Raw genomic sequence first — 24,866 nt, 5'->3', positions numbered from 1 at the left:
TGCTGGCCTACATGACTTGCATCCCAGGACACTAAAAGAAGAGAAAGTAAGATAGAGGATTTATTACTTGTAATATTCCCCAAGCTCTGGAAAAGTGCCGGGGAATGGAAAATTACCAATGTGACATCCCTATTCAGAAAAGGACTTCTGGAAAAATATTAGAATCAAATATTAAGGAAGTAATACTTGCACATTTGGACAATTGTAATCTATTCAATCAGAGTTATCATAGCTTTAGGGGGGCGGGATAGTGTCTGACAAATTTGTGGGAGATATTAAGCAAATTCACTGGTGCTTTTTGACATAGACTTGACCAAATTGGATAGTGAGGAACCAATAGATATTGAATTGGAATTTCAAAAAGAGATTAAAGAGGGTGCCACACAAAAGGTGAAAGTGCAAGTTAAAAGACCATCATGTTTCAAACCATGTAAAGAGGATTGGCGAACAGGCAGAAGCCAGCAAATATGGAAAAGGAGGCCAGTGGGATACTGTAGGGAGCAGTGCTGTGACCACACCACAATTGTTGAATGATTAGGATGCAAAAAGCAAATGTATTGCAGGTAAATTTGCAGATGACACAAAAAGGAGGAGCTGCAAACAGTTTACATATAGAAATTGAAAGATTTTGTGAGTGGAAAACATTGACTAATGTTTGAGATTGGAAGTTTTTTTTTAAATCTGGAAAGATAAACAAAAGAGCGCTATTACTTAAATGGAGAGAAATTGTAGAAAGCTGCCTCACAGTGGGATTTGGGGGCATTTTTTCCGGAAAAAACAGAAAACTAGCATACAAATGTCAGTGGTAATACAGAAGGCTAATGGAATGTTGGCCTTACCTTCAAGGAGGTTGGAATATAAAAATGGGGAAGTCTTACTTCAAATGTGTAAGGCACCAGAGATCAGATCTAGATAATTGCAACATTTCTGATCCCCCTATTTAAGGAAAGATTTTTTTAATTGTATGTAATTCAAAGAAAGTTCATACAAATGATCCTGGAGATTAAGCAGTTATTCTTCAAAGGAAACTTAAAAAGGTCCACACTAACCATTGTGCACCCATTTACACTAATCAAACAACAACCAAAAAACCCTTCTCTAATTGTTTTTCATGTTAACATGGTCATGTCTGTCTTGAAGCCAATACAAGAGTTCTAAGGCCTGTTTTAAAATAACTGGAAAATGTTATCCTTCAGACAATAATTGGTGTGATAGTAAGGATGAATCTGGAGATTGATTCAGAATGTTTAATGTGCACTTCAGCTAGTTAATTAAGTTCCTATTCTCTAAGTACATTACTGGTTGAATTAAAATGAAAAATACACAAAAACATACCAACATTCGGATGTGCAAAAGATACAACATCAAAGTGATTTTTTTTTCCTTTGAACTCAGCTTCTGAAATTTTAGTTCCAATGAAGTCAATGGAAATAAATTTCTGAAGCAGAATGTAGCACCACAATTATTCTGTTACTTGAAGTCCTTCATCTTACCGAATAATCCAATTTTAATGCTGAAATTGAACAGAGTATGCTCTGCAAATGATACTCCTTTGCTTCCAACAGGTGGATGCAGTCGCTAACCTCCTGAAAGGGCCAGCTGTGGCAAAGGCATTTGAACAAACTAAAAGCTTCATTCCAAAAAGAAATCTGCAAGGTAACATTTGGTATTATCACTGATTAATTGCCAAAACCCTATCCTGTTACAGGGATAATGTTTGAAAAGAATACAATGCTTAATATTTGGAATTTGAGTCACTTGAATTTCTTTGTGTAGAAGATTAAAGAATTTTCTCACATTATCGTTTTTAACTTGGAAAATAACAGTAGAATTTGTATTAATATCTGAATTATTCTTCCACATCCATGAATTTGAATGGACTTTAATTATTGCAATAATATTGGGTTCATGCCAGTCCCCAGCAGGACATTTGTAGAAATCTCATTCTTCTCTCTTTATTATCTTATACTTCTGAAAACTATTTTCTCTCTCACATTTCTATCAGCTCCATTTTGATTCTTGTTGTCATTTAGCTACACTAAGTTAGAGAAGCCAATTAATCAACTTTTGGATGTGGGATGAAACTGGAGCACCTGGCAGAAACCTACATAGTCATAGGAAACAATCCTATCTCTAAGGAGACAGATATCCTCACGAAGCACTGTTGTCATGTCTTCCCCCTTTTCCTGAACTGGTATCACACTTGAAGTATCGATTCCCTGGAACACTGAGATGCCATGTTTTCCCTTCTCTCAGCCATGTTTCTTTTATGGTTATAATATCCTAGTGTTCTGAGCTAATCCACACCCTAAGTTCACCTGGCTTACTGTTAAGCCTCTTGTATTGAAATGAATGCATTTTAAGGAACCTGCCTCTACACTCCTCAGGTAATCATTTTCAACACTCCCAAGTAGTACAAACAAGTCTTCTTGCCAGGCTAATGGTCCCCTCCTCCAGTTCTGGTGCAAACGGGTCCTCTTGTACAGGTCATCACTGCTCCAGAAGAGATCACAGTGGGCCAAGAACAGAATCCTTGCCCCTGCACCAGGTTCCCAGCCCCACATTCATCTGGTCTGTCTTTCTATCCTTAATCTCACCAGCACTCGGCACTGGGAACAATCCAGAGATTATTATGCTCTATATAAGATTATGAAGATGAGTTAAGGTGAATGGTCGCAGTCTTTTTCCCAGGTTACTGCGGTCTTAAAACTAGATGGTATAGATTTATGGTGAGAGGGCAAATATTTAAAGAAGACCTGATGGCCACCTTTATAACACAGAGGCTGGGTATTTGTAATGAACTACCAGAGGAAGTGGTGCAAGGGGGGTACAATTATATTTAAAATGCCTTTTGAAAGATGCGTGAATAGGAAAGGATCAGGGGATATGTGCCAAATACAGGCAAAACGGACAAGTTCAGTTAGGCAACTGGGTTGGCATGGATGAATTGGGCTGAAGGGCTTTTTTTTTCTGTCCTGTGTAACTAAGGCTCTAAATTTCTCTCTGCACAGTGCATTGAAAAATATAAGTTTGTGTTATGATTGGAAATAATTTCAATTACAATACACAGAGGAAGCTTTTATTTTTGATGTTTATCTCTCACGATAGACACAGGTGATGCTTCTCACCAACTCACCAAGCTGATAGTGGGTGCCCAATGCCTCCCTCCTCTTGGAGGCAGGCTGTATCAGCTCTTCTTGCTGATGGAGCTGGCAATCAGAATCACAGAAATTAATCTCAAAGTAATTAAAGAGACCACATAGTGTGGTGTGGTGGTAGGGGTTCTTCCCACTGCTCATCGAGTGGTCAGCTGTATAATGATACCAACAATGGAAATGGACTTAGTCAAAAAATGCTTTCACTCTCAAGGAGAAGGTGTGAAATTTCAGAAAACTGCAGCTGACAAAAAGAAACAATAAATCCTGAAGGCAAAAACACTTCCGAAAGTTTTTATTTTGCAGGATCCTATAATTTTGATAATTAGGTTGCCTCAGAAAGTCAAATACTAGAATGTATAGATAGTTCCATCTCATTCATAGTATATGTTTTCATATTCATTAAATGCAATGCATCTTTTGTGGGGGGAAAACCTTTATTCATTACTGTCGTCGAGCAGCCTCAGTAGGAAGTGAAACAAAATTAATATTTAATGTCAAGGATCTTGTCAGACCTGAGAAAAAGTCTGAATTATGCATTCAGTTCATGAACTCATGGCTGATCTGTGACAGCCTTTACTTTCGATCATGAGAGGTCTTTGACCTGAAACTTTAGTTCTGCTTCATTTTCTGCTGATGCTACTTAACTTGCATTGTGTTTCTAGCATTTTCTGTTTGCAGTTCATATTTCTGACTTCTGCAGTCTTTTTTAAATGTTCATCAACAATAGCCAGCCACCTGTGTATATAAAAAAATACAGACATCAGGGCTGTATAAAAGGGGGTAATTTCCTTCAACGTCTTGTCAGTCAAAGAAGTGGCTGAGTTTAGTCTCTTTATCTAACATCTGCTTTGATTTTCACCCTTTCCTTGGTGATGCTATAACAAGATTCTCTGGATATTTCCACACATCCCTTTATATTTGGAAGCAGACAAGCAGAAGCAGAAAACGGAGGAAATATTGTGGGTGCAGAATTGCAGAGATTGCTCCCCAAAATTGTATTGGAAGAGGTCTGCTCAAGGAGAAAAATGGGCTGGTGGGGGAAGGGTAGCAGAATGTGTTGAAGTGTATATAAACTGCAGAAATGTGAGTAACTGGACCTCCTGCTAAATTTAATGGCGGGATCTCACTTAAACCTTTCATCTTAGTTTCCTGTTTGCAGTCAGCCAGTTTCTGAATGTGGCTGGCTGCTGTGAGCATTGATTAGTTTCCTGTTCCATAACAGACATGAATTAAAACTAGATATAGACCATCTGTAGATGGATTGGGATAATTTTTTTTCTTGATTTTTGCAACTGTTGGCCTCTTTATTCTCTTTTATTCTTGAAGATTAAAATGACAGCAAAAGATTGTGAAGCAAAGCTCAATTTTTAATTGTAAGATGACACCAAACATCCTCAAAACATGAGCCTTTAATATTATAAAGTAAAGCTAAATGCTAAAATTGATGCTTATTCTTTAGTTCATCCTGTTAGTGATACTTGGCAGTGTTTTGCTGTCATGAACCATTTTGGAGGAAGGTTGTCTTTGTCAGAATTTTGAGACATGGGACGATCTTCAATAATTTTGTGAGAGATCGTTCAACTACATTGGCATTTTTGAACTCCTCCTCCAACACCTGAATCATTCCTGTCTCTGACATCTTTAAAATCTATGTCTCAATCAATTTTAATTTATCTTTCCTCAATCAATTTTTCTCTACTTTGGGTACCTCCAGCTTTTATCATTTAAGTTTGCTGTAGAAACATAGGTGCCCATTATATTTTCTGTATTTATTCTAAATGTCACATTGGGGAATGGGAAATTGAAGTGAGAGGTGTGAATGTCAGAGCTTGTGTCCAAGTGAATCGCTGTCAACTATAGAAGCGATGATTTGCCTGGGCTTGTGCTATCAGACACACTTCAGTTGGATGAAACACTTTTCTGCATTACCTCTTGTAATTATATTGCTGTAAGATAAATGTTGAAGGAAAGGACTTTTATAGGTTGGAGTCAGATAATTCTATAGTCTCACAGAGCATTACTTAAGGAATTCATAGTTGAGGATAGAATCTAAGCTTTGGAGAGCCGATCTTCTATAGAGAGCACTGGAGAGTCTACATACACCATAACTAATAGCAGCTCAGTAAAGGAAGCACGCCATTTCTCTGCTGCACCGCTGATGTGCACAAACTGTAAAGATATATCAGCTCTGAAGGAATATTCACATCGGAGTTCTATGCAATGTGGAGTTAACTTCATGAGCAGATTGTTCTCGGTTTCATCTGCACTGTACTGAGTGAATTTAGATCAGACTGAGGTGGATGAAAAGCAGAATGAGAAAATATGTATTGAGTTAGCACACTGTAATTTGTGTGTCAACTAATTGGATGCTGATGTTTGCAGTTTCAACTTAATCGCCTTGCCAGCAAAGTGTCATTTATTTTCCCTGAAATGAACCTGTGATTTAATGGAACATGGATGAGCTGGAGGGTTTTGGCAGTTCAGGCAGCATCCATGGAAAGAAGTGGCTAGTCAATGTTTTGGGCTGGGACCTTTTTTTTTAAAGCCATAGTGGAAACTCACTTTGAAAACACTTGTCTGTACCTCTCCCACCTCATCTCCATTCAGGGCCAAAGACCTTCGAGGGGAGGCAAAGTTTCACATGCACATCAACCAACCTGGTCAGCTGAATTCTTTGCATTCATTGTGACCTCCTCCAGATACTGAACACAGCTAAGCACATATGCTCTGTCCAAAGTGCAAGCTGGAATTCCTTGTGGCTAGCCATTTGAATTCTTCTTCCCATTCCCACACAGACCTGTCTGTCCTCGGCTTCAACAATAATAAACTAGAGGAACAACAAAACATATTCCTTCTGGGTAGCCTCAAACCTCAAATTTTCTATTTTCAATAACCCCTACCCCTACTGGGATCCATTGTTCCTTCTATCCTTTAGCTGCTCCCATACACTCTTGTCTCTTAAACATCTCACTCACAGTGATCTGTTCCCCTCTTTCCCCCCCTTCACCTCTTCCACCTTCATCTGTACCTTTTCCTGTATCATGCCCCCTTCTTCATTCCCTTTTATGCTTGACACATCCCTTCCCAATCTAGTCGCAAAAAAAAGTGTTGGCCTGAAATGTTGACTGTCTAGTTCTCTTCTTAGATGCTGACTGAATCTGCTAAATCCCTCTCGCTCAACTTTGCTTGTTGAAGGTTCCTGCATCTGCATTTCTTGTGTTTTTCCAAATCTGCAATTTAATTTATAGCAGATGTTATCTCAGAGCTTCTGAACATTACAGAGTGCTGACACATTTAGATCTGCTTCGCAGTTAAAGTGCAGGACTCTTGATGGCAGGGAGGAGTTTGGGGCATCAAAGGAATGCTTTATAGGATGCACCTTCTCTCTAAGGAGAAATGTTGCTTTGCTTTTGACATCTTACACTCTGTAAAATCAGACTTTGAGATTCTGCAAACAAACAAGAGAAGGACATAGTTGGGCAATCAAAACTTGTAAGTAAACTGTGACGTTAAAAAAAACAACCAGCAGGATTGAACAAAATGTCATTCTATGAATTTGTTTTAAGATAGCAATGATGAAAATAATAACTACAGAAAATTCCCCTTCTATTTTGATCTTTTTAAAAATAAAATCAATGAAGGTTACGTTTTCATTTTTTTATATAAAGCATGGAATAACCTTCCAGCAAAAAAAAATAGAGCATACCTTAGGAAGGAAAATAAGACAAGGGGATTAATCTTTGTTTTCAAAACCTTAAATTAGAATGCACTGAAGAGGCATGAGGGTGAAGAAAACAGAGGGATATGGGGCAAGATAGAAAGAGTAGATCTGAGAACAAGGAGCTTTGTGTGTAGCAGAAGATGGACAAAGATAATTCTGACTGAATGATCAATTTCAGGGCTGTAAATTTCATCTAAGATATGCTGAATACCCTGGATTAATCTGACCAAGGTTAATCTACATTGCCTTTATTCATCACAGAACAATTCAGAGTTCCCCCTAATTGGGTATTATGCAATGACCCAGAGTTGATTTGGGAGCTGAAGGTAAGGGAACCCTTAAGAGGCAATGATCATAATATGACAGAATTTGCACTTCAGTTTGAGAGGGAGAAACTAAAATTGGATGTGTCAGTATACTAGGTACACAATCCTTTATCCAGAACGCTTGGGGGACAGTGTGTTCCAAATTTCTGATTTTTCCGGATTTCGGAAAGCCAGATTTAAGCCCACCGGAATTGTGCTGCCGTATCCACCTCCACACCCTTCCAATCACGCTGCCATCGCCCCTCCCCTTGCCTGCCTGACTCGCTCTGCCGGTCTCTCACCCGCTCGACTTGCGCTGGTGGTCTCTCGCCTGTGCCCGCCCGACTCGTGCTGCCGGTCTCTCGCTTGCCCGACTCGCACTGCTGTCTCTTTCCCCAATTACCAGATTTTGGAGCTTTCCGGATATTAGATGTCCAGATAAAGGATTGTGTACCTGTACCAGAGGAATAAAGGGGACTACAGAGGTATGTGAGAGGAACTGGCCAAAGTAGATTGGAAAAGCACCCTAGCTGGAAGGATGGCAGAGCAGCAATGGCTGGAGTTTCTGTGAGAAATAAAGAAGGCGCAGGACAGGTTTATTCCAAAAAAAGAAGAAATATTTGAATGGAAAAATGGCACAACTGTGGATGATATGGGCATGCAATGAAACAACAATTAGTGGGAAGATAGAGGACTGGGAAGCTTTTAAAAGCTTAAAGAAGGCAACTAAGAAGGGATGAAAAAATGAACTTTGAAGGGAAGCTCACAAATGATATAAAAAATTTTACTAAAAGCTTTTTAAGTAGATTATGATTAAAATAGATGCAATAGGATCAATAGCAAATGATGCTGGAGAAATTGTAATGGGAGACAAGGAGATGGCAGAGGAGCGGAATGAGTATTTGGCATTGGTCTTCGCTGTGGAAGATACTCACAGTATACCTGACTTTCAAGGGTGTCAGGGAATAGAGGTGAGTGCAGTCAAAATCACCAAGGAGAAAGTGCTTGGGAAGCTGAAACGTCTCTCGGACCAGATGGAATGCACCCTTGAGTTCTCAAAGTGGTAGCTACAGAGATTGTAGAGGCATTAGTAATGATCTTTCAAAATCAATAGAATCTGCCTTGGATCTGGAGGAATGGAAAATTGCAAAGGTCACTCTGCTATTTAAAAAGGGAGGGAGGGTGGGAGCAGAAAGGAAATTATAGACCTGTTAGCTTAATATCAGTGGTTGGGTAGTTGTTGGAGTTGATTGTCAAGGATGAGATGATTGAGTACCTGGAGGTGCATGACAAGATAGCCAAGTCAGCATAATTTACATCAGGGAAAATTTTGCCTGATATCTTACTGCAATTTTTTGAGGAAACCACAAGCAAACTAGACAAAGGAGATGCAGTGGATGTTGTAAATTTGGATTTTCAAGACCCTTTTTCAAAATGCCACATATTAGGTTGCTGAACAGAATGAGAGCCCATGGAAGATTACAGGAAGATAGTAGCATGGTTAGAGCATTGGCTAATTGGCAGGAAACAGAGTGAGAATAAAGGGATCCTCTTCTACTTGGCTACCCTTTACCAGTGGTGTTCTACAGGGGTTGGTATTGGGCCATTTCTTATCATGATTATGTTCATCATTTGGATTGCAGAATAAATAGATTTGTGGCTAAATTTGCAGATGATACAAAGATCCGTTGATGGGGAAGTAATGATGATGAAATGTAGAAGCTGTAGAGAGACTAAGAAAGATTAGGAGAATAGGCTATTATGGGCCCAGTGGACCCCAAAACCCAGCAGCAATAGAAATTCACCCAGACAAATGGTTACGTAAACAAAAGTTGCTTTTAATTATCTTTAAACACGAAAACAGGACCAAACTTTAACTTATTACTATTAACTTAACTTAACCCCCTTCTAATTCTAAGCCCACATGTATGTAATGTGTGTATAAGTTTAGAAAAGATCTTTGATTCATAGTCCAATCTCACTTCTCACTCCTCCAAGTTCACTGGTATCAGGCAATTCTTATACTGTGTACAGAATTTAACATTTATGAATCTTCACCAGGCTTGGGTGCTTGAAAGGCAAATGGTTACTGCTCAGGAAGGTTCTTGTCGGTTTTCAGCGAGAGATTTGTTGCTCATTGAACTTAAACTGATTCCTTCCATTCACTCATTTCAGTGTCTTGCCGAAGAAACTTTCCCCATCAAGGTTTTCCAGATGTTATCCTCTTTCTTTCAGGTCACTACAGAGTTCCTTTTCTGTTTCCCTTATCTCAGGTGAAACATTATACAGCCAGCTATCTCCTCTTGTATGGTCCAGAAGGCTTTGAACAGGCTGAACCCACTTTTCCACCTTTTCCAGATCCCTCTATAAGCTTTGAAAACCTTCTTCTCAGCTCACTACGCCACCATTCTTCATGTTATCTGCTAAATTGCTGATCCCGTTTACCACATTATCATCTAGACCATAGATAGAGATGACAAAAACCAATGCACTTAGCACTGATCCCTGAAGCACACCACTAGTCACATGCCTCCTATCAGATAGGCAATCATCCACTACCACTCTCTGATTTCTCACGGAAAGCCAATGTCAAATCCACTTTACTACCTAACCATGAATACTGAGCGAATGAACCTTCCTGACTACCTCCTATATGGGACCTTGTCAAAGGCCTTACTAAAGCCAACGTAGACAACATTCCCAGCTTTTTATCCATCAACTTTCTTGGAAACCTGCTCGAAAAACTCAACCAGTCTGGTTACACACTGACGCCCACATACAAAGCTGTTAACTCTCCCTAGTGAGTCCTTGACAATCAAATACTTGTAAACCTGATCTCTTATGTCACCTTCTAATAACTTACCTATTACTGATGCCAAATTCACTGGTCTCTAATTTTCTGGGCTATTTTTGGAACCAATTTAAACAACAGAACCACATGAGCTACCCAACAATTCTCTGGAACCTTACCTGTGGCTAAGAACATTTAAATATATCTGCATTTTGGATGGACAAACTAAGGTAGGATATACAAAATGGTAGGGCACTGAAAAACTGCAATCTATTAGAGGGATCTGGGTATGCAGCTACATAATTCCCTAAAAGTGGTATCACAGGTAGATAAGGTTTAAAGAGTACTTTTGGCATATTGGCCATAAATCAAAGTATTTAGTATAGGAGTTGGAATGTTATGTAAATTTGTTTAAGACATTGGTGAGTCCAAATTTGGAGTAATATGTGCACTTAGGTCACCTAACTACAGGAGAAATATGAATAAAATTGAAAGAGTGCTGAGAAGATTAACTTTAATGTTGCTGGTATTTGACAAACTGAGTTACAGGTAAAGGTTGAACAGGTTAGTACTTTATTCCCTGGAGCATAAAGGAATGAGGGGAGGTTTTATAGAGGTATACAAAATTATGATGGGCATAAGGCCCAAAGAGTAAATGCAAGTAGACTTTTTCTATTGTGGTTAGGTGAGATACAGAGGACATAGGTTAAAGTTGAAAAGGGAGAAGTTTAGGGGGAATTTCTTCACACAGAGGTTGTGGGAGTATGGAATGACTGCCAGCTGAATTGGTGAATGTAGGCTCAATTTTAACTTTGAAGAAAAATTTATATAGATGCAAGCATGGAGTGATATGGATTGTGAGCAGGTTGGTGGAACGAGGCAGATTAATATTTGATACACACTACCAGGGTCGAAGGGCCTGTTTTCTGCTTGTATTGTTCTGTAATTCTTATCTCACTTAGTGCAATGATATTGATGTCTACGTTTCTGAGTGTCTAAGCCACAATAACAAAGTGACATTTGTCATGATAATGAATATGTATGAGATGTACCGGAAGTCACGTGGTATGAGAGAGAGATAAGAACACAAGCAAGAGAACAAAGGAAACGGGAGAATAAAGCCACAGAGAAGTTTACCTGATAAAACTTGTGTTTAATGTTTTATTAACTTCACATTTCGGGCCACAAATGTGACATTGGCGACGAGGATGGAAGAAGCTTGAAGAAAATTAAAGACTAAACAAGATTACAGAGGATTACAGACAACTTCAAGGTGATAAGAATTTTCTCTTTGTCTCAGTACTTTGGGGCTTGAATATTTCCTCATGGCTGGTGCAAACTGTGACTTTCTAACACATAGTGGAATTGCTCATTTTGACCCGACGGGTGATGCAAGCACTGTAAGTGTGAAGTGGAAGGCATGGCTGGAAGAATTTGAATCCTACGCCGACAGTCGTGGCCTATTTCTAGATACCGGTACAGTTGAACAAAAAGCGCAGAGAAGGGCGTTACTTCTTTTCACCGCAGGATCCGCAGTTCAGGAAACATTTAAGACACTTTTAAATACTGGAAGAAAGGATGAGTACCGGAAAGCGGTAGATGCATTAAATGCACACTATGTAGCGACACCGAATGCTACATTTCAACGCCATTTGTTTCGGAGAACGAGACAAGAAGATGGCCAGACAATTGCTCAGTACGTGACGAGACTACACCAGCTAGCTGTTGGATGCAATTACATGCCAGCTGATTTGGACAACCAATTATTGGATCAAGTCGTACAGCACTGTAGATCAGATAAACTCAGAAGACGTCTACTGGAAAGAGGGAGTGAGTTGGAACTCACCGATGCTTTAACCATTGCTGCTGCATTAGAGGCTGTTGAAGGGCAATTTCATACCATGACCCTGAAAGATAACTCAAGCCAGCAAATTAAGAGGCTCTCACATCGCCATAATCAGCCAAGATATACGCCGACACAGGACGTGGAGTGTTATCGATGTGGAAACCGAGGTCACTTTGGAAAAGACCCATATTGCCCGGCCAAAGGCAAAGTTTGCATAAAGTGTGGAGGTAAGGACCACTTTGCAAAGAAGTGCAAAAGCAAGTCCAATGCAGACCAGAAGAGGAAGAGTACAACTTCCAAAGGCAAAGCCTGGGGGAAAGGAAAGTATCCTGGAAAGAAAGATACCATTTGCCAGATAGACGGTGACGATGATGATACCCAGGAGGGACAGAGATATTATCAATTTACGTTGAATGAAATACGTCATGAGAAGGTCCCAGTGATCATTGGTGGAGTGACAGTGCAGGTCATTGTAGACTCAGGCAGTGACAGTAATGTGATTGATCGACATTTATGGGAGAAGTTGAAAAGGAAAAAGATCATCTGTACCTCAAAGAAGTGTTCCAAGAAACTGTATCCATACACAGCAACCAAGCCATTGCAGACCATTGGATGTTTTACTGCAACTGTTGAAGCTGGAGATAAGTACACCGAAGCGGAGTTTATGGTCATAGAAGAGAGGGGAGAACCATTGCTGAGTAGAAGCACAGCGCAAGACCTGGCAATACTTCATATTGGAGCTTGTGTCAATTCAATTCAGTCATACGAGGATATGAAGCAAGAATTCCCCGCAGTCTTCCAAGGAGTAGGAAAGCTGAAAGGTCGACAATTGAAGCTAGCGGTAGATGAAACGGTCAAACCAAAGGCACAACCAATGCGCCGAACTCCGTTTGGACTTCGTGGGAAAGTCGAAGCCAAAATTAAAGAATTGATCGAACAAGACATTATTGAACTGGTGGAACATTCGACACAATGGGTCAGACCCGTAGTGATTGTGCCCAAACCAAAGGGTGACATAAGACTATGTGTTGACATGGGAATGGCCAATGAAGCTATAGTTCGAGAACGACACCCTATACCAACAGTGGAGAAAATACTTCAAGAACTAACTACCAGTAAGATATTCTCAAAAATTGATCTGAAATGGGGCTATCATCAATTAGAGCTGGATCCAGGTTCCCGAGATGTAACAACATTTGTGACTCACTGTGGATTGTATCGTTACAAGAGACTATCATTTGGAATTAATGCAGCTTCGGAGATCTACAGCATGAAATCCATCGAGTGATTCAAGGCATTCCTGGAGTTGCAAACATTTCTGACGACATCATAGTCCATGCACCAACAAAGGAAGAGCATGACAAACGGTTGAGGCGTGTACTATCTAAACTACAGGAGGCAGGCCTTACCGTGAATGGAAACAAGTGCCAGTTCGGTGTGTCAGAAATGGACTTCATGGGACACAGACTTACAAAGGAAGGACTAAACCCTGCAGAGGCCAAGGTGAAAGCTATTGCAGAGGCACGTGCACCTCAGAACGCAACAGAGGTGAGGAGTTTCCTGGGATTGGTCAATTTTTGTGCAAAGTTCATTCCTAATTTCGCTACAGTGGCAGAACCACTAAGGAAACTAACCAGGAAAGGTGTACCATTTCATTTTGGATCTGAGCAGAAGAATGCGTTCACAGCGCTGAAGCAAAGCCTGACAGGTGCAAAAACTCTTGGATATTACGATCCGGCGGCATCAACCAAAGTCATAGCGGATGCCAGCCCGGTTGGTTTAGGAGCCGTGTTGGTCCAGATGCATGATGGAGGACCAAGAATCATTGCCTATGCCAGCAGATCGTTATCAGATGTGGAAAGAAGATACTCTCAGACAGAGAAAGAAGCACTCGGACTTGTATGGGCCTGTGAGAGGTTCCATGCATATTTATACGGCATTGAATTTGAACTCATCACAGATCATAAGCCATTAGAGGTGATCTATGCACCTAGATCCAAACCATGTGCCAGAATAGAGAGATGGGTACTCAGACTACAACCCTACAAATATAAAGTAATCTACATAGCAGGGAAAGCAAACATTGCAGATCCGCTGTCCAGATTGGTGAAGGATGGAGGTCCACAATCCAAGTCAGAATTGGGAACAGAAACAGAGAGCTTTGTATGCTTCGTAGCTATTCGGTCGACACCGAAAGCTGTGACTACGAAGGAAGTCGAGAGAGAATCCGAACGTGATCCAGAACTCAGGGAAGTAAGAGAATGCATACAGAGTGGACAATGGGACAAGTGTACTCACAAGGCTTACATTCCCATTAGAGATGAACTTTGTTGTATCGGAGAGTGTGTATTAAGAGGTTGCAGATTGGTGATACCGCAAAGATTGAGACCGAAGATCGTATCCTTAGCGCATGAAGGACACCTAGGTATTGTTGGTACCAAGCAAAACCTCAGGACCAAGGTATGGTGGCCAGGTTGTGATAAAGACGCCGAGAAATTTGTTAAAACTTGTCACGGATGTCAAATCACAAGTAGGAGTAATCCGCCAGAACCGATCCGGAGTACGCAACTCCCGACAGGACCATGGATCGACGTATCTGTTGATTTTCTTGGACCTTTACCGACGGGTGAATCAATTACGGTAGTGATAGATTACTACAGCAGATACTATGAGTACGTGGTGTTGAAGTCCACAACCACTAAAAAAACAATACAAGCGTTAGCAGAGATATTCGCAACATATGGATTACCTGTTACATTATACTCTGACAATGGCCCACAATTCACTTCAGAGACATTTGCAGAATACATGAGGACCACAGGTATCCACCATCATAAAGTAACTCCGAAATGGCCGCAAGCCAACGGAGAAGTAGAGTGACAAAATCAGTCCATTGAAAAACGATTGAGGATTGCACATGCAGAAGGACAAAATTGGCGAGAAGCATTGCTATCTTATGTGGCTGTCTATCGAGCAATGCCTCATGCAACCACTGGAAAAAGTCCTGCAGAAGCATTTTTTGGGAGAAAAATCCGCACAAAAATGCCAGAAATAAAGGAAATCCGAGACGACCAGGAGATGAGGGACCACGATGCTGAAAAGAAAGGTGCAGCAAAGCTGTACACAGATTCGAAACGTGGAGCCAAGTACTCAGACATCATGCCAGGAGATAATGTTCTAGTGAGGCATGAAACTGGTGGTAAGCTAGACACACCTTATTACCATCAACCCTATACTGTCGTATCCAGAAGTGGCAGTATGGTGACAGTCAAGTCTCCGACTGGAGTCCTGTATAAGAGAAATGTATCAGGTGTAAAAAGGTACCAGTCCAGAGATACATCGAGCGAAGAGGTTGAAAGGCCAATACGAGATGCTGAAACTGAGAGACCTGATGATGTTCCAGAGGCAGTTACCAGCACTCCTGATGAAGTGACTAGAGCGCCAGAAGCCGTGGCGAGCAGTATTTCTGACGCTGAGAGTGAACAACCGAGAAGCGACGACAATATCGCAGGCAGGCCGAAACGAAACCGGAAAGTGCCCAAACGATACGAAGACTTTGTGCCATAGTTTTAATAAGAACTTTGGGACAGTATTTTAATCTTATATCATAAAGTGCATGTATGAATGCTGTAGGAAGTAAATTTTATGTAGTTGAGTTATAGTATTACCATTAGTTACGATGTTTGTATGTTTCCGAGGGCTATTGGTAAGTGAAGGTAAAGTTTATTTCTGATTAAAGGAGGGATGTCATGATAATGAATATGTATGAGATGTACCGGAAGTCACATGGTATGAGAGAGAGATAAGAACACAAGCAAGAGAACAAAGGAAACGAGAGAATAAAGCCACAGAGAAGTTTACCTGATAAAACTTGTGTTTAATGTTTTATTAACTTCACATTTCGGGCCACAAATGTGACAACATTCAGGTCTATTGTTGCTAGGATTGTCCATGATGATCTTGAAATTCTAGGTTCAGAACTACAAATTGTAGAATGGAAGGGTGAAGGTGTCTGCATGGTTTATGTTAACGTGGGGTAGCCATTTCACACCAACTGTCTCACATACTTCACAGATCAAGGACTTGATCCAATGGCAGTGAGGTCAAGACATCGAGATACCAGGCTCTGCTGCATGGGTTTATTGCTCACACATGAAGACAGGCATTTATCTATATATAACATTATTTCAGTCATTTAATGGTCATCATTATTGATGCTCCCTTTTTATCTCACATGATTAATTCTATGAAATACCATAGCAATAAATTACATGCATCTCAAAGGTATTTCTAATTATTATTGTGGGCCTTCAATATTGTTTACAATCATTACACCAGAGGGCAGTGTTGATCCCCTCAGTTCTGAATCAGAATCAGAATTTATTGTCATGAATGAGTCGTGAAATTTGTCGTTTTGCTGCAGCATCATGGAGCAAACATTCATAGAAACCACCTTACCAAAATAAATACATAGTAGGGCAGTGCCTTTGGTTAATTGATCCTTCAGGAATCTGACATCAGCAGGGAAGAAGCTGCCCTTGTGCCGCTGAGTGCTCGTCTTTAGGCTCCTGTACTTTTTTTGTGATGGTAGCTGATTGAAAAGGACATGGCCTTGGTGGGGGGTTTGAGGTCCTTGAGGATAGAGGCTGCTTTCTTAACACACCACCTCTTGTAGGTGTCCTCGATGGAGTGAAGTCAGGTGCCTGTGATGCTGCAGGCCGAGTTAAACTTTTGGAGTTTTTCTCTTGTCCTGAGCGTTGACACCTGGCAAGCATACTCTCCACAGTACATACTGAATCTTCTCAAACACCTCACAAAGTATAGCTGCTGGTGAGCCTTCTTCATGATTGCATCAACACAGGCACCAGGACAGATCCTTGGAGATGTTGACACCCAGGAATTTGAAGTCCTTGATCCTCTCCACTACTGAGCCCTCAATGAAGACTGGATTGTGTTCTCTTGACTTCCTCCTGAAGTCCACAGTCATCTCCTTGGTTTTGCCCACACTGAAAGTGGTAATTCTCTGAATTACTTTAGGTTCAATCTTTGTCTTACACATGATACATGATCATAATAAAAAATAATTATTTAAAAATTAAACTTAAAAACAAATAGATGCATGTTTAATTTCTGCTCCTTTTTTCATTTTTGGACCTTTGCTCAAATCTTGAGGGAACATGGTGTTCTTATGAATGCAATTAATAAAGTTAGCTGCATGTTGAAATATTATGTGATAAAAATCAACATTTCCACTCATGAAAAATGTGTGACAGTTCTTAAAACCTGTTTTTGGATAGAGTTCAAGAAGGAAATGGAGTCAAAGATCAGTTGCATAACACAGCTCCGGATTCATGTGCAGAGAGATCCATGGAATCTGCCCAGTGGTGTGCACAACCTTATTGAGGCCATTACAAGATTTGTGGAAGGTTTGTATCAAATCGTGACAAGTTTTATAATTAATTATTTTTATTTACGAAACAGAGTACATTGAAATCCTGATGGATCAATTGGAAACAAATCTGTATTAAAATTTATATGGCATGCATTAAAAAAAAATCATGCTTTCAAAATTGCTCATTAAATATTGAAGTTAAAAAATAAATGCACCATTTCACGCTATACCGATGCTCAGTGACCAACAGTACATTATATTAATAAAAACTGTCTTACCGAGACGTGATACATATAAATGAACAGGTAACACTGTACACAAAATTAACAAATTAAAGTATTAATTTCTCATTCAGTTGTGCCTTGGAGGGATAAGAATCCAGTGCAGGGAGATGGTATTAACCCAGAAGACCATATTGCATTGACTAGTTGGGCTAAAGGGGCTGTACCATGCTGTCTGACTTCATTAGCATACTATCCAATATGTCTCGTATCCAGTGGCACTATTCCCAAAGTTCAAGATGTTCAGTGATCACTGCACCCAGTAGTGCATGGCACTCGGTGACACATAATTTGTTCCCAATGTGCACCATTAAATTTATTTTCCTGTAATAGCTTGACAGTATAAGCAGCGTGGATAAGAGAACTATGTTGGAAAGTGCTCCACTGTTGGCTTCTGGATGTGCTGGTGGAGGCAGGATCTTTCTCCATGTCATGTATTTAGATCAGTGGTTCTCAACCTTTAATTTTCTACTCACATATCACCTTAAATAATCAGAGCATCTATTCTATAAAGTATGATGTCACAGTGCTCTCTGGTTAGTAAGGGATTATTTAAGATGGTACGTGAATGGAAAAGTGTTGAGTTGGATAAACCTTTGAAACGAGATGAAATGGAAGACCATACAGTGCAGAAAATGGCATTCACGCAGCATGAAAATGGCAGGCCGAAGGGTCTTCTCCATGCCGCTGTTTGCATTGAGGATCTTCTGCACTTCCACTGGCAGCGGGGAGGGGGGTGGTGGTGGGTGCTGTCCGGGGTCAGAGTTTTCGACCCATACATGGACAGCATTTTAGTCCAGATAAGTGTGAGGTGATGCATTTTGGAAGGACAAACCAGAAGGCTGAGCACAGTGTTAATGGTCAGTTAGTTAAGAGTGTGGATGAACAGAGGGACTTTGGGGTACAAATTCATACATCTCTCAAGGTTGCCACACAGGTTGATAGAAGAGTCAAGATGCTGTTCTTCATTAATAGGGCGATTGAATTTAAGAGCAGAGAGCTCATTGAACACCTTGAACTTTGGGAATAGTGCCACTGGATATGAGACATTTTGTGTTCAGTGCTACCTGTTCGTTTATATGTATCACGTCTTGGTAAGGCAGTTTTTATTAATATAATGTACGGTTGGTCACTGAGCATCGTTATAGCGTGAAATTATGCATTTATTTTTTAACTTCAATATTTAATTAGCAATTTTGAAAGCAGTCCAGCTGCCTAGGAAAAGCTGGAGGGGCTTCGTGGCTCGGGCAGCGTCCACAGAGAACAATGGCATCAATGAGGGTGAAGGGAGGAGAGCGGGGAGTATGCACTTAGAATTAATTTACCCATTCTCTCCAAAATGAACAGTGAAATTGAAATACTAACCCAAAAGAGTGGTAAAGTATGGAACAGCTTTAAAGATTGAAATTATATGACCCAAATATGATATTGACTAAAATCCTCTTAATTGATTGGCTTATTCCACCATATCTGATACACATCCACACAAAATCGTATTATGATGAGAATGGATATAAGCTTCAATTTAAATAGCTGAATCTTTCATTTAAAACACACAAACGTTAGAACTACAACCAATTAAAAGTTATTCCTCCACCCCACCGGCCCTCCATATTTTCTTCCAAAATTAAATTTACCACCACAACACACTGATTTGTCCTTAAATTTACAGTCTAGAAAAATTCCACTAAACCAGCTAACAAGCTGTGGCACGCGCAACTCCCAAGTGGGTGTGAGAGAGAGTGAGTGTGAGTGAAAGTAATAGAGAGAGATGGAAGGAGGTGAGTTAGGAATGGCCTGTGAATGCCCCCAACAACTCTCCCCCACCCCCACCATGACACCGTCCCTGGGGAGCTTACTAAAACTCAGCCTTGGTGGTAGTTAATCCACCATTGCCACTTCTATATACTCAAAACATCCTACAAATAAACATAAATGTTCTAAAAGCATTAAAATGCATTGGTAGACAAATTTAAATATTTAATTACTTAAAGGAAGTTGTATTACCAAACAACATTGAATGTGTTGATATTTCTAGTGGTTGCGAAAGCTGTCAAATTGAGTGAGCACTTTGGAGACCCACTGGCCAGAATTAGTCTGGAACCTAATCACTTTATTTACTGGTTCCTCGATATACACATATGTATCTGGATATTCTTGTTCAGAATAATTTAAAGTTGACTAGGGGCTGACCTCAACATTATGCAGATAGCTTATCAACAGAAAACAGATGACTGCAGATACTACCCTTTGCTATTCTTCTGAATTCTGCAGTAAAACCCTTGTTATCCAGAATTCAAGCAACTGCCAGGCTCAAACATCCAGAAAAAAAATTGCATAAAATAAATAAGTAAAAATTGGCGTGCCTCACCATTAATTCACCAATTGCGCAACATGCAATATCAAGCAACTGAAAAATTCACTATCTGGCATCTACCAATCCCCATTGGTGTCGGATATCAGGAGTTTTACTGTATTGCAGAATAACTATTGACTTCTATTTTAATCTGAAACAAAGATCAAGGCCACGAACAAACTGATTTCAAATTCTGAAAATGTAAGTGGTTAGAAATTATCCATTGTATTCATTGCCTTTAACCGACAATTTACAGGAGCTGGCTCCTCTTTGTGTTGGGCTCTCCAAAGGTGTTCAATAGCCCATACACATAAAAAGTGTACTTGAAAAAAATGGAGGTCAAACATCTGAGTAATAAGTTCAAGTTCAACTGTGAAAGTAAAAAAAAGTTAATACTCTGTTATGAATACACATGAATTTTCTGGTGACTTGCTCAAGGAATATTATACATGATAAATTGTATTTTGGCAAGATTGCCTTCAGTAACGAGGAGAGAAAATTTGAAAAGAAGAGCATTTGACATTTAAAAAAAAATCAATAATCAAAGCAGCCCGTTAAGAACAGATCCTTAAATATTCCTCTCTTGTTCTGAATGCATCACTTATCTGATTTTCATGTGACCATGACATCACAGGTTTCCACATTGACTTTGAAAGTTATGTAGTTTAATCTGTAACCAGGGTCTTAGATCTAAACTTGACTTGTCCATGACAATAAATCCTGATTCTGATATATCACGTGTATGTGTGTGTGTGTGTGTGTGTGTGTGTGTTTTCTAGATATTAAGGAAATTGGAGGAAAATAGGAATGAGGTAATAGATCAGCATTGATGTTAACAAATGGTACATTAAGCTTTGAGAGGTTGATTGCCTTTTCCTGGCTCCTAATTCTTATATTCACATTATAAATTTTATCCCATTCTAACGATGGATTGCGGAAACGCACATGTTTGCAACGGTGAACTGGCCCCACTTGTCATGCATGGTCGGTTGGTCCAGACCAGAAGGTCGCGTACACGCTTGCATCATCGGGACGCATGCACCAGGACGTTAGGGGAAGGACTGAGGACAGGTTTAAAAGCTGCAGCACAGAATTCAAAATAAACTAGTTGTGATACTCGAGCCCCCAGCCTGTTCTCTCAGTCTCTTGGCTGTGGTCACTCACAACCCACAACATTGGTGACCCCGATTGGTCTCCACGTCCTGAAGACTCGACCCATTGGAACCAGCAGCTGTAGGCACCTTTGCATTGAAGCTGCCGATGTTCTGGACGAACAGGCCCCGTACTTGGTTTGGTCAAGAGGAGGCCCAGTTCCAGATTTAACAGATAACTTCCTATTCAATGAGATACTTCTACGTCGTCAGTTCACTCGACCAGGAAGCCGTCTCACGAGTCGATGATCTCATTCAGGCACTGCCAGAAGAAGGTAAATACATGCTCTGAAAAACCTCCTCATATGGCCTCTCACGATGCGAGAGAGCAGCCAGGCTCCTAGACCTGCATGGCCTAGGCAATAGGACCCCCTCTGCCCTCATGGACAAGATGTTCACACTGGCAGAAGGGCACAAGCCCTGCCTCATGTTTGAGCAGGCGTTTCTTAAGCAGATGCCGATGATATCAGACTCCTGTTGGCTGATGCAGACTTCAGCATCCCGCGCAAGGTTGCAGCATGAGCGGATGTTCTCTATCATTCCAAGCACGAAGCCATAGACTTGGTCAACCATGTCACGCGGCCATCGCCGAGGACAACGCCCAAATCAGAGAGGTCTGATCCCAGATAGTGTTTCTATCATCAACATTGGGGGGGCATTTGCATGCAGATGCCACCAGCCATGTTCATTCCCGGGAAAGGACAGGGCCAGCCGCTGTTAGTGGCTGTGGCGGCTGGCCGAACGAATAGCCTTCTCCATGTCTGGGACAGCATCTCAGGCTGCAAATTCCTCATGGGTACACAGGCAGAGATAAGTGTAATTCCCCCTACAGCGCTCAAGACACACATATGACCTCTTCTCTGGACACTGCCAAGAAAACCACCTTTGGGAAAAGGCAAACGCCTATACGTTTTGGTGACTCCACCTTCCAACGGTCCTTCACGCTGGCTTCAGTAGACAAACCGTTGCTAGGCATAGATTTCATCTGGGCACATTCCATACTTGTCGAGCTCCAGGGCAGATGACTAGTCCATGCTGGGACTTTCCACATGTTGCCTCTCAGCACGTCCAACGAGCTTTCCACCCAACTTGCTTCCATGGAACCCTAACATGGCCAGAACACTCATCTCCTTGCGGAATTTCCCTCCATTCTGCACCCCCAGTTCACAGCTGCCATCCCAAAGCACAGCGTCCAACATCACATTGCTACCACTGGCCCAACATTGGATTCATGGGCCCACCACCTGGCCCCAGAAAAACTCAGCCTTGCCAAGGAAGAGTTCAGGTGCATGGAGGAGCTTGGCATTGTCTGACATTCTGATAGCCCGTGGGCCTCATCCTTCCACTTGATGCCCAAGTTAAATAGCAGCTGGAGACCCTGTGGCAATTACAGATGGCTCAACGGCGCAACAACAGCGGACCACTACCCAATTCTCCATATCCAAGATTTCACAGAGAACCTCCATGGTAAAAATCTTTTCTTCAAAGTCTACTTAATCCGAGAGTACCACCAGATCCCCGTGCACCCGGATGATGTTCAAACGACAGCTATCATTATCCCGTTCAGCCAGTTCGAGTTCTTATTCATGCTGTTAGGATTAAAAAATGTGGCGCAGACATTTCAGTGCCCATGAACGCAGTTGGCAGAGATTTTCCTTCCCTCTTCATCTACCTCGATGACATCCTGGTAGCTGGCAACTTGCTTACAGAGCACGTGACGCATCTCCGCCAGCTTTTTACTCGCCTCACACAGTTCGGCCTCACCATTAACCCAGAGAAGAGAAGTTCCAGCTCGGTCTCACGGAAATAGACTTTCTGGGCCACAAAATTACCACAGCCAATGCCACCCCTCTACCAGACAAAGTGGATCCCATACAACGCTTTGCCAGACCAATGACACTGAAGGGCCTGCAGGAATTTGTGGGCATGGTAAATTTCTACAATAGGTTTATCCCTGTGGCAGCCAAGATTATGCACTCTCTCTTCACATTAATGTCGGGCTCGTCGAAGGAGCTCAAATAGACCAATGAGGCTCACACCACTTTTGAGCAGACCAAAGAGGTGCTGGTCCATAAAATGATACTGGTACGTCCACGAATGGATGTACCAACGGCCCTCACAGTCGACACATCCAACAAAGCAGTGGGCGCTATCCTGGAACAGTTCATTGATGGCTCACGGAGACCCCTCGCCTTTTTCAGTTGACACCTGCGGCTGCCTGAACTGAAGTACAGTGCATTTGACAGGGAGCTACTCACCCTCTACCAGGCCATCTGCTACTTCCTCGAAGGGCATCTATTCACTGTTTACACTGATCACAAGCCGCTTACTTTTGCCTTCTCAATGTCCTCCGACCCATGGTCTGCCTGACAGCAGAGACATCCTATGAATCTGAATTCACCACTGCTCTCCGACATCTTTCAGGAAAGCACAACATCATTGCCGACGTACTTCCCAGGCCGGCAGTCAATGCTATGTCGCAAGGCATCAACTGCCATGATCTGGCTCGGGCCAACAGAGCGACCCCGAGACACTCAGTTTCAGGACTGCAATCATGGGGCTGAAGCTCCAGGACCTCCCACTTGATGTTGATGGCACTACCCTCCTCTGCGACATTTCCACTGGCCAACCCCAACCTCTCATCCCTGCCCAATGGAGGAGAACAGTCTTTGACATTATCCACGGTTTGTTACACTCCGCAAAATTTGATTGGCATGGTCTGCGTAAAGAGGTCATGGAGGGGGCGAAAATCTGCACAGAATGCCAGATGGCCAAGATCCAGTGGCACACCAAGCACCAACTCCAGCAGTTCAACGTCCCGACCTACAGCTTCTAACACATCTGCCTCAACATCATTAGACCCCTGCCAGTCTCCTGGGGGTTGTGCTACCTATTCGTGGTGGTGGACAAGTTCACTTGCTGGCCAGAGGCCATTCCCATTCCGGACGCCTCCACAGAGATATGTGTCAGAACTTTCCTTGCCTGCTGGATCTTTCACTTCAGGATTACGGCAGAAGTTACAACCGATTGGGGGCTCAGTTCACCTCTCCCCGTGGACAGAACTCTCTAAACTCGTGGGCACCCAGCTGCATCGCACCACAGCTTACCACCCCAAGCCAATGGGCTAGTCAAGTGCTTTCACCACCATCTCAAATTGGCGCTAATGGCACATCTCAAGAAGCCCAACTGAGTGGATGAACTGCCATAGGTTCTCCTAAGGATTCAAACAGCACCCAAAGATGACCTTGGGGGCCTTCTCGGCTGAACTAGTCTACGGAGAGACTATCGCAGTACCTGGCCAATTCCTCCCTCCAGCAACCAAGCAAGACGCTGACACCACCGTCATCCTCAAAAGGCTGCGTGATATACTGGGTTCCATTGCACCAACCCTGTCATTGCGACATGGTCAACCGCCCTGCAACTACCCCTCAGACGTCCTCCTGTGAGTTTGTGTTCGTGTGCAGAGGCATGCACAGGACTCTCCCTTCAGCGACCTTATGAAGGTCCATACAGGGTGCTACAGAAGAATGCTTTGACGTTCATCCATAACATTGGGGGCAAGGAAGAGTTATTCATACTGGACTGGTTAAAGCCAGCTCATCTGGACTTGTACTAGCCAATACAGGTTTCCCCATCAGTGTGCAGAGGTTGGCTTCCAAAACAGTACACCTCGCCCGCGATGCATTCCAAGGGCATTGGTGCCAGTTCTTGGGGGCGGGGGATGGGTTGTTTGGCAACACACATGTTGTTAACAGTGACCTGGCCCTGCTTGTCATTCACGGTCGGCAGGGCAGCCATGGCAAGGATAGCACCGCAGGACCACCTCCTCTGGTCCAAACTGGAAGGTTACGTACGTGCCTGCATC

At 41.9% G+C, this 24,866-nt stretch overlaps 1 protein-coding gene and 1 long non-coding RNA gene across 9 annotated transcripts in view; one reads left to right on the top strand and one right to left on the bottom strand.

Moving 5' to 3' along the window:
- The window catches only part of prex2 (phosphatidylinositol-3,4,5-trisphosphate-dependent Rac exchange factor 2), a 351,801-nt gene that overhangs the window by 251,263 nt on the left and 75,672 nt on the right, over positions 1-24,866 (top strand). For all 8 annotated transcript variants that reach the window (XM_069921298.1, XM_069921299.1, XM_069921297.1 and 5 more), the window contains 2 exons: positions 1,566-1,656; positions 17,119-17,247. In XM_069921298.1, coding sequence (XP_069777399.1) covers positions 1,566-1,656; positions 17,119-17,247 — 220 coding nt within the window. The remainder of the gene's footprint in view (positions 1-1,565; positions 1,657-17,118; positions 17,248-24,866) is intronic.
- Positions 1-24,866, bottom strand: part of LOC138755396 (uncharacterized) — a 59,907-nt gene that overhangs the window by 14,359 nt on the left and 20,682 nt on the right. The window lies entirely within an intron of this gene.

Source organism: Narcine bancroftii, chromosome 2 (genome assembly GCF_036971445.1).
Source record: "Narcine bancroftii isolate sNarBan1 chromosome 2, sNarBan1.hap1, whole genome shotgun sequence".
In the NCBI taxonomy this organism is placed as follows: domain Eukaryota; kingdom Metazoa; phylum Chordata; class Chondrichthyes; order Torpediniformes; family Narcinidae; genus Narcine; species Narcine bancroftii.
The sequence above is the reverse complement of the archived record's forward strand: the minus strand, read 5'-3'. Positions and strand labels throughout refer to the sequence as shown.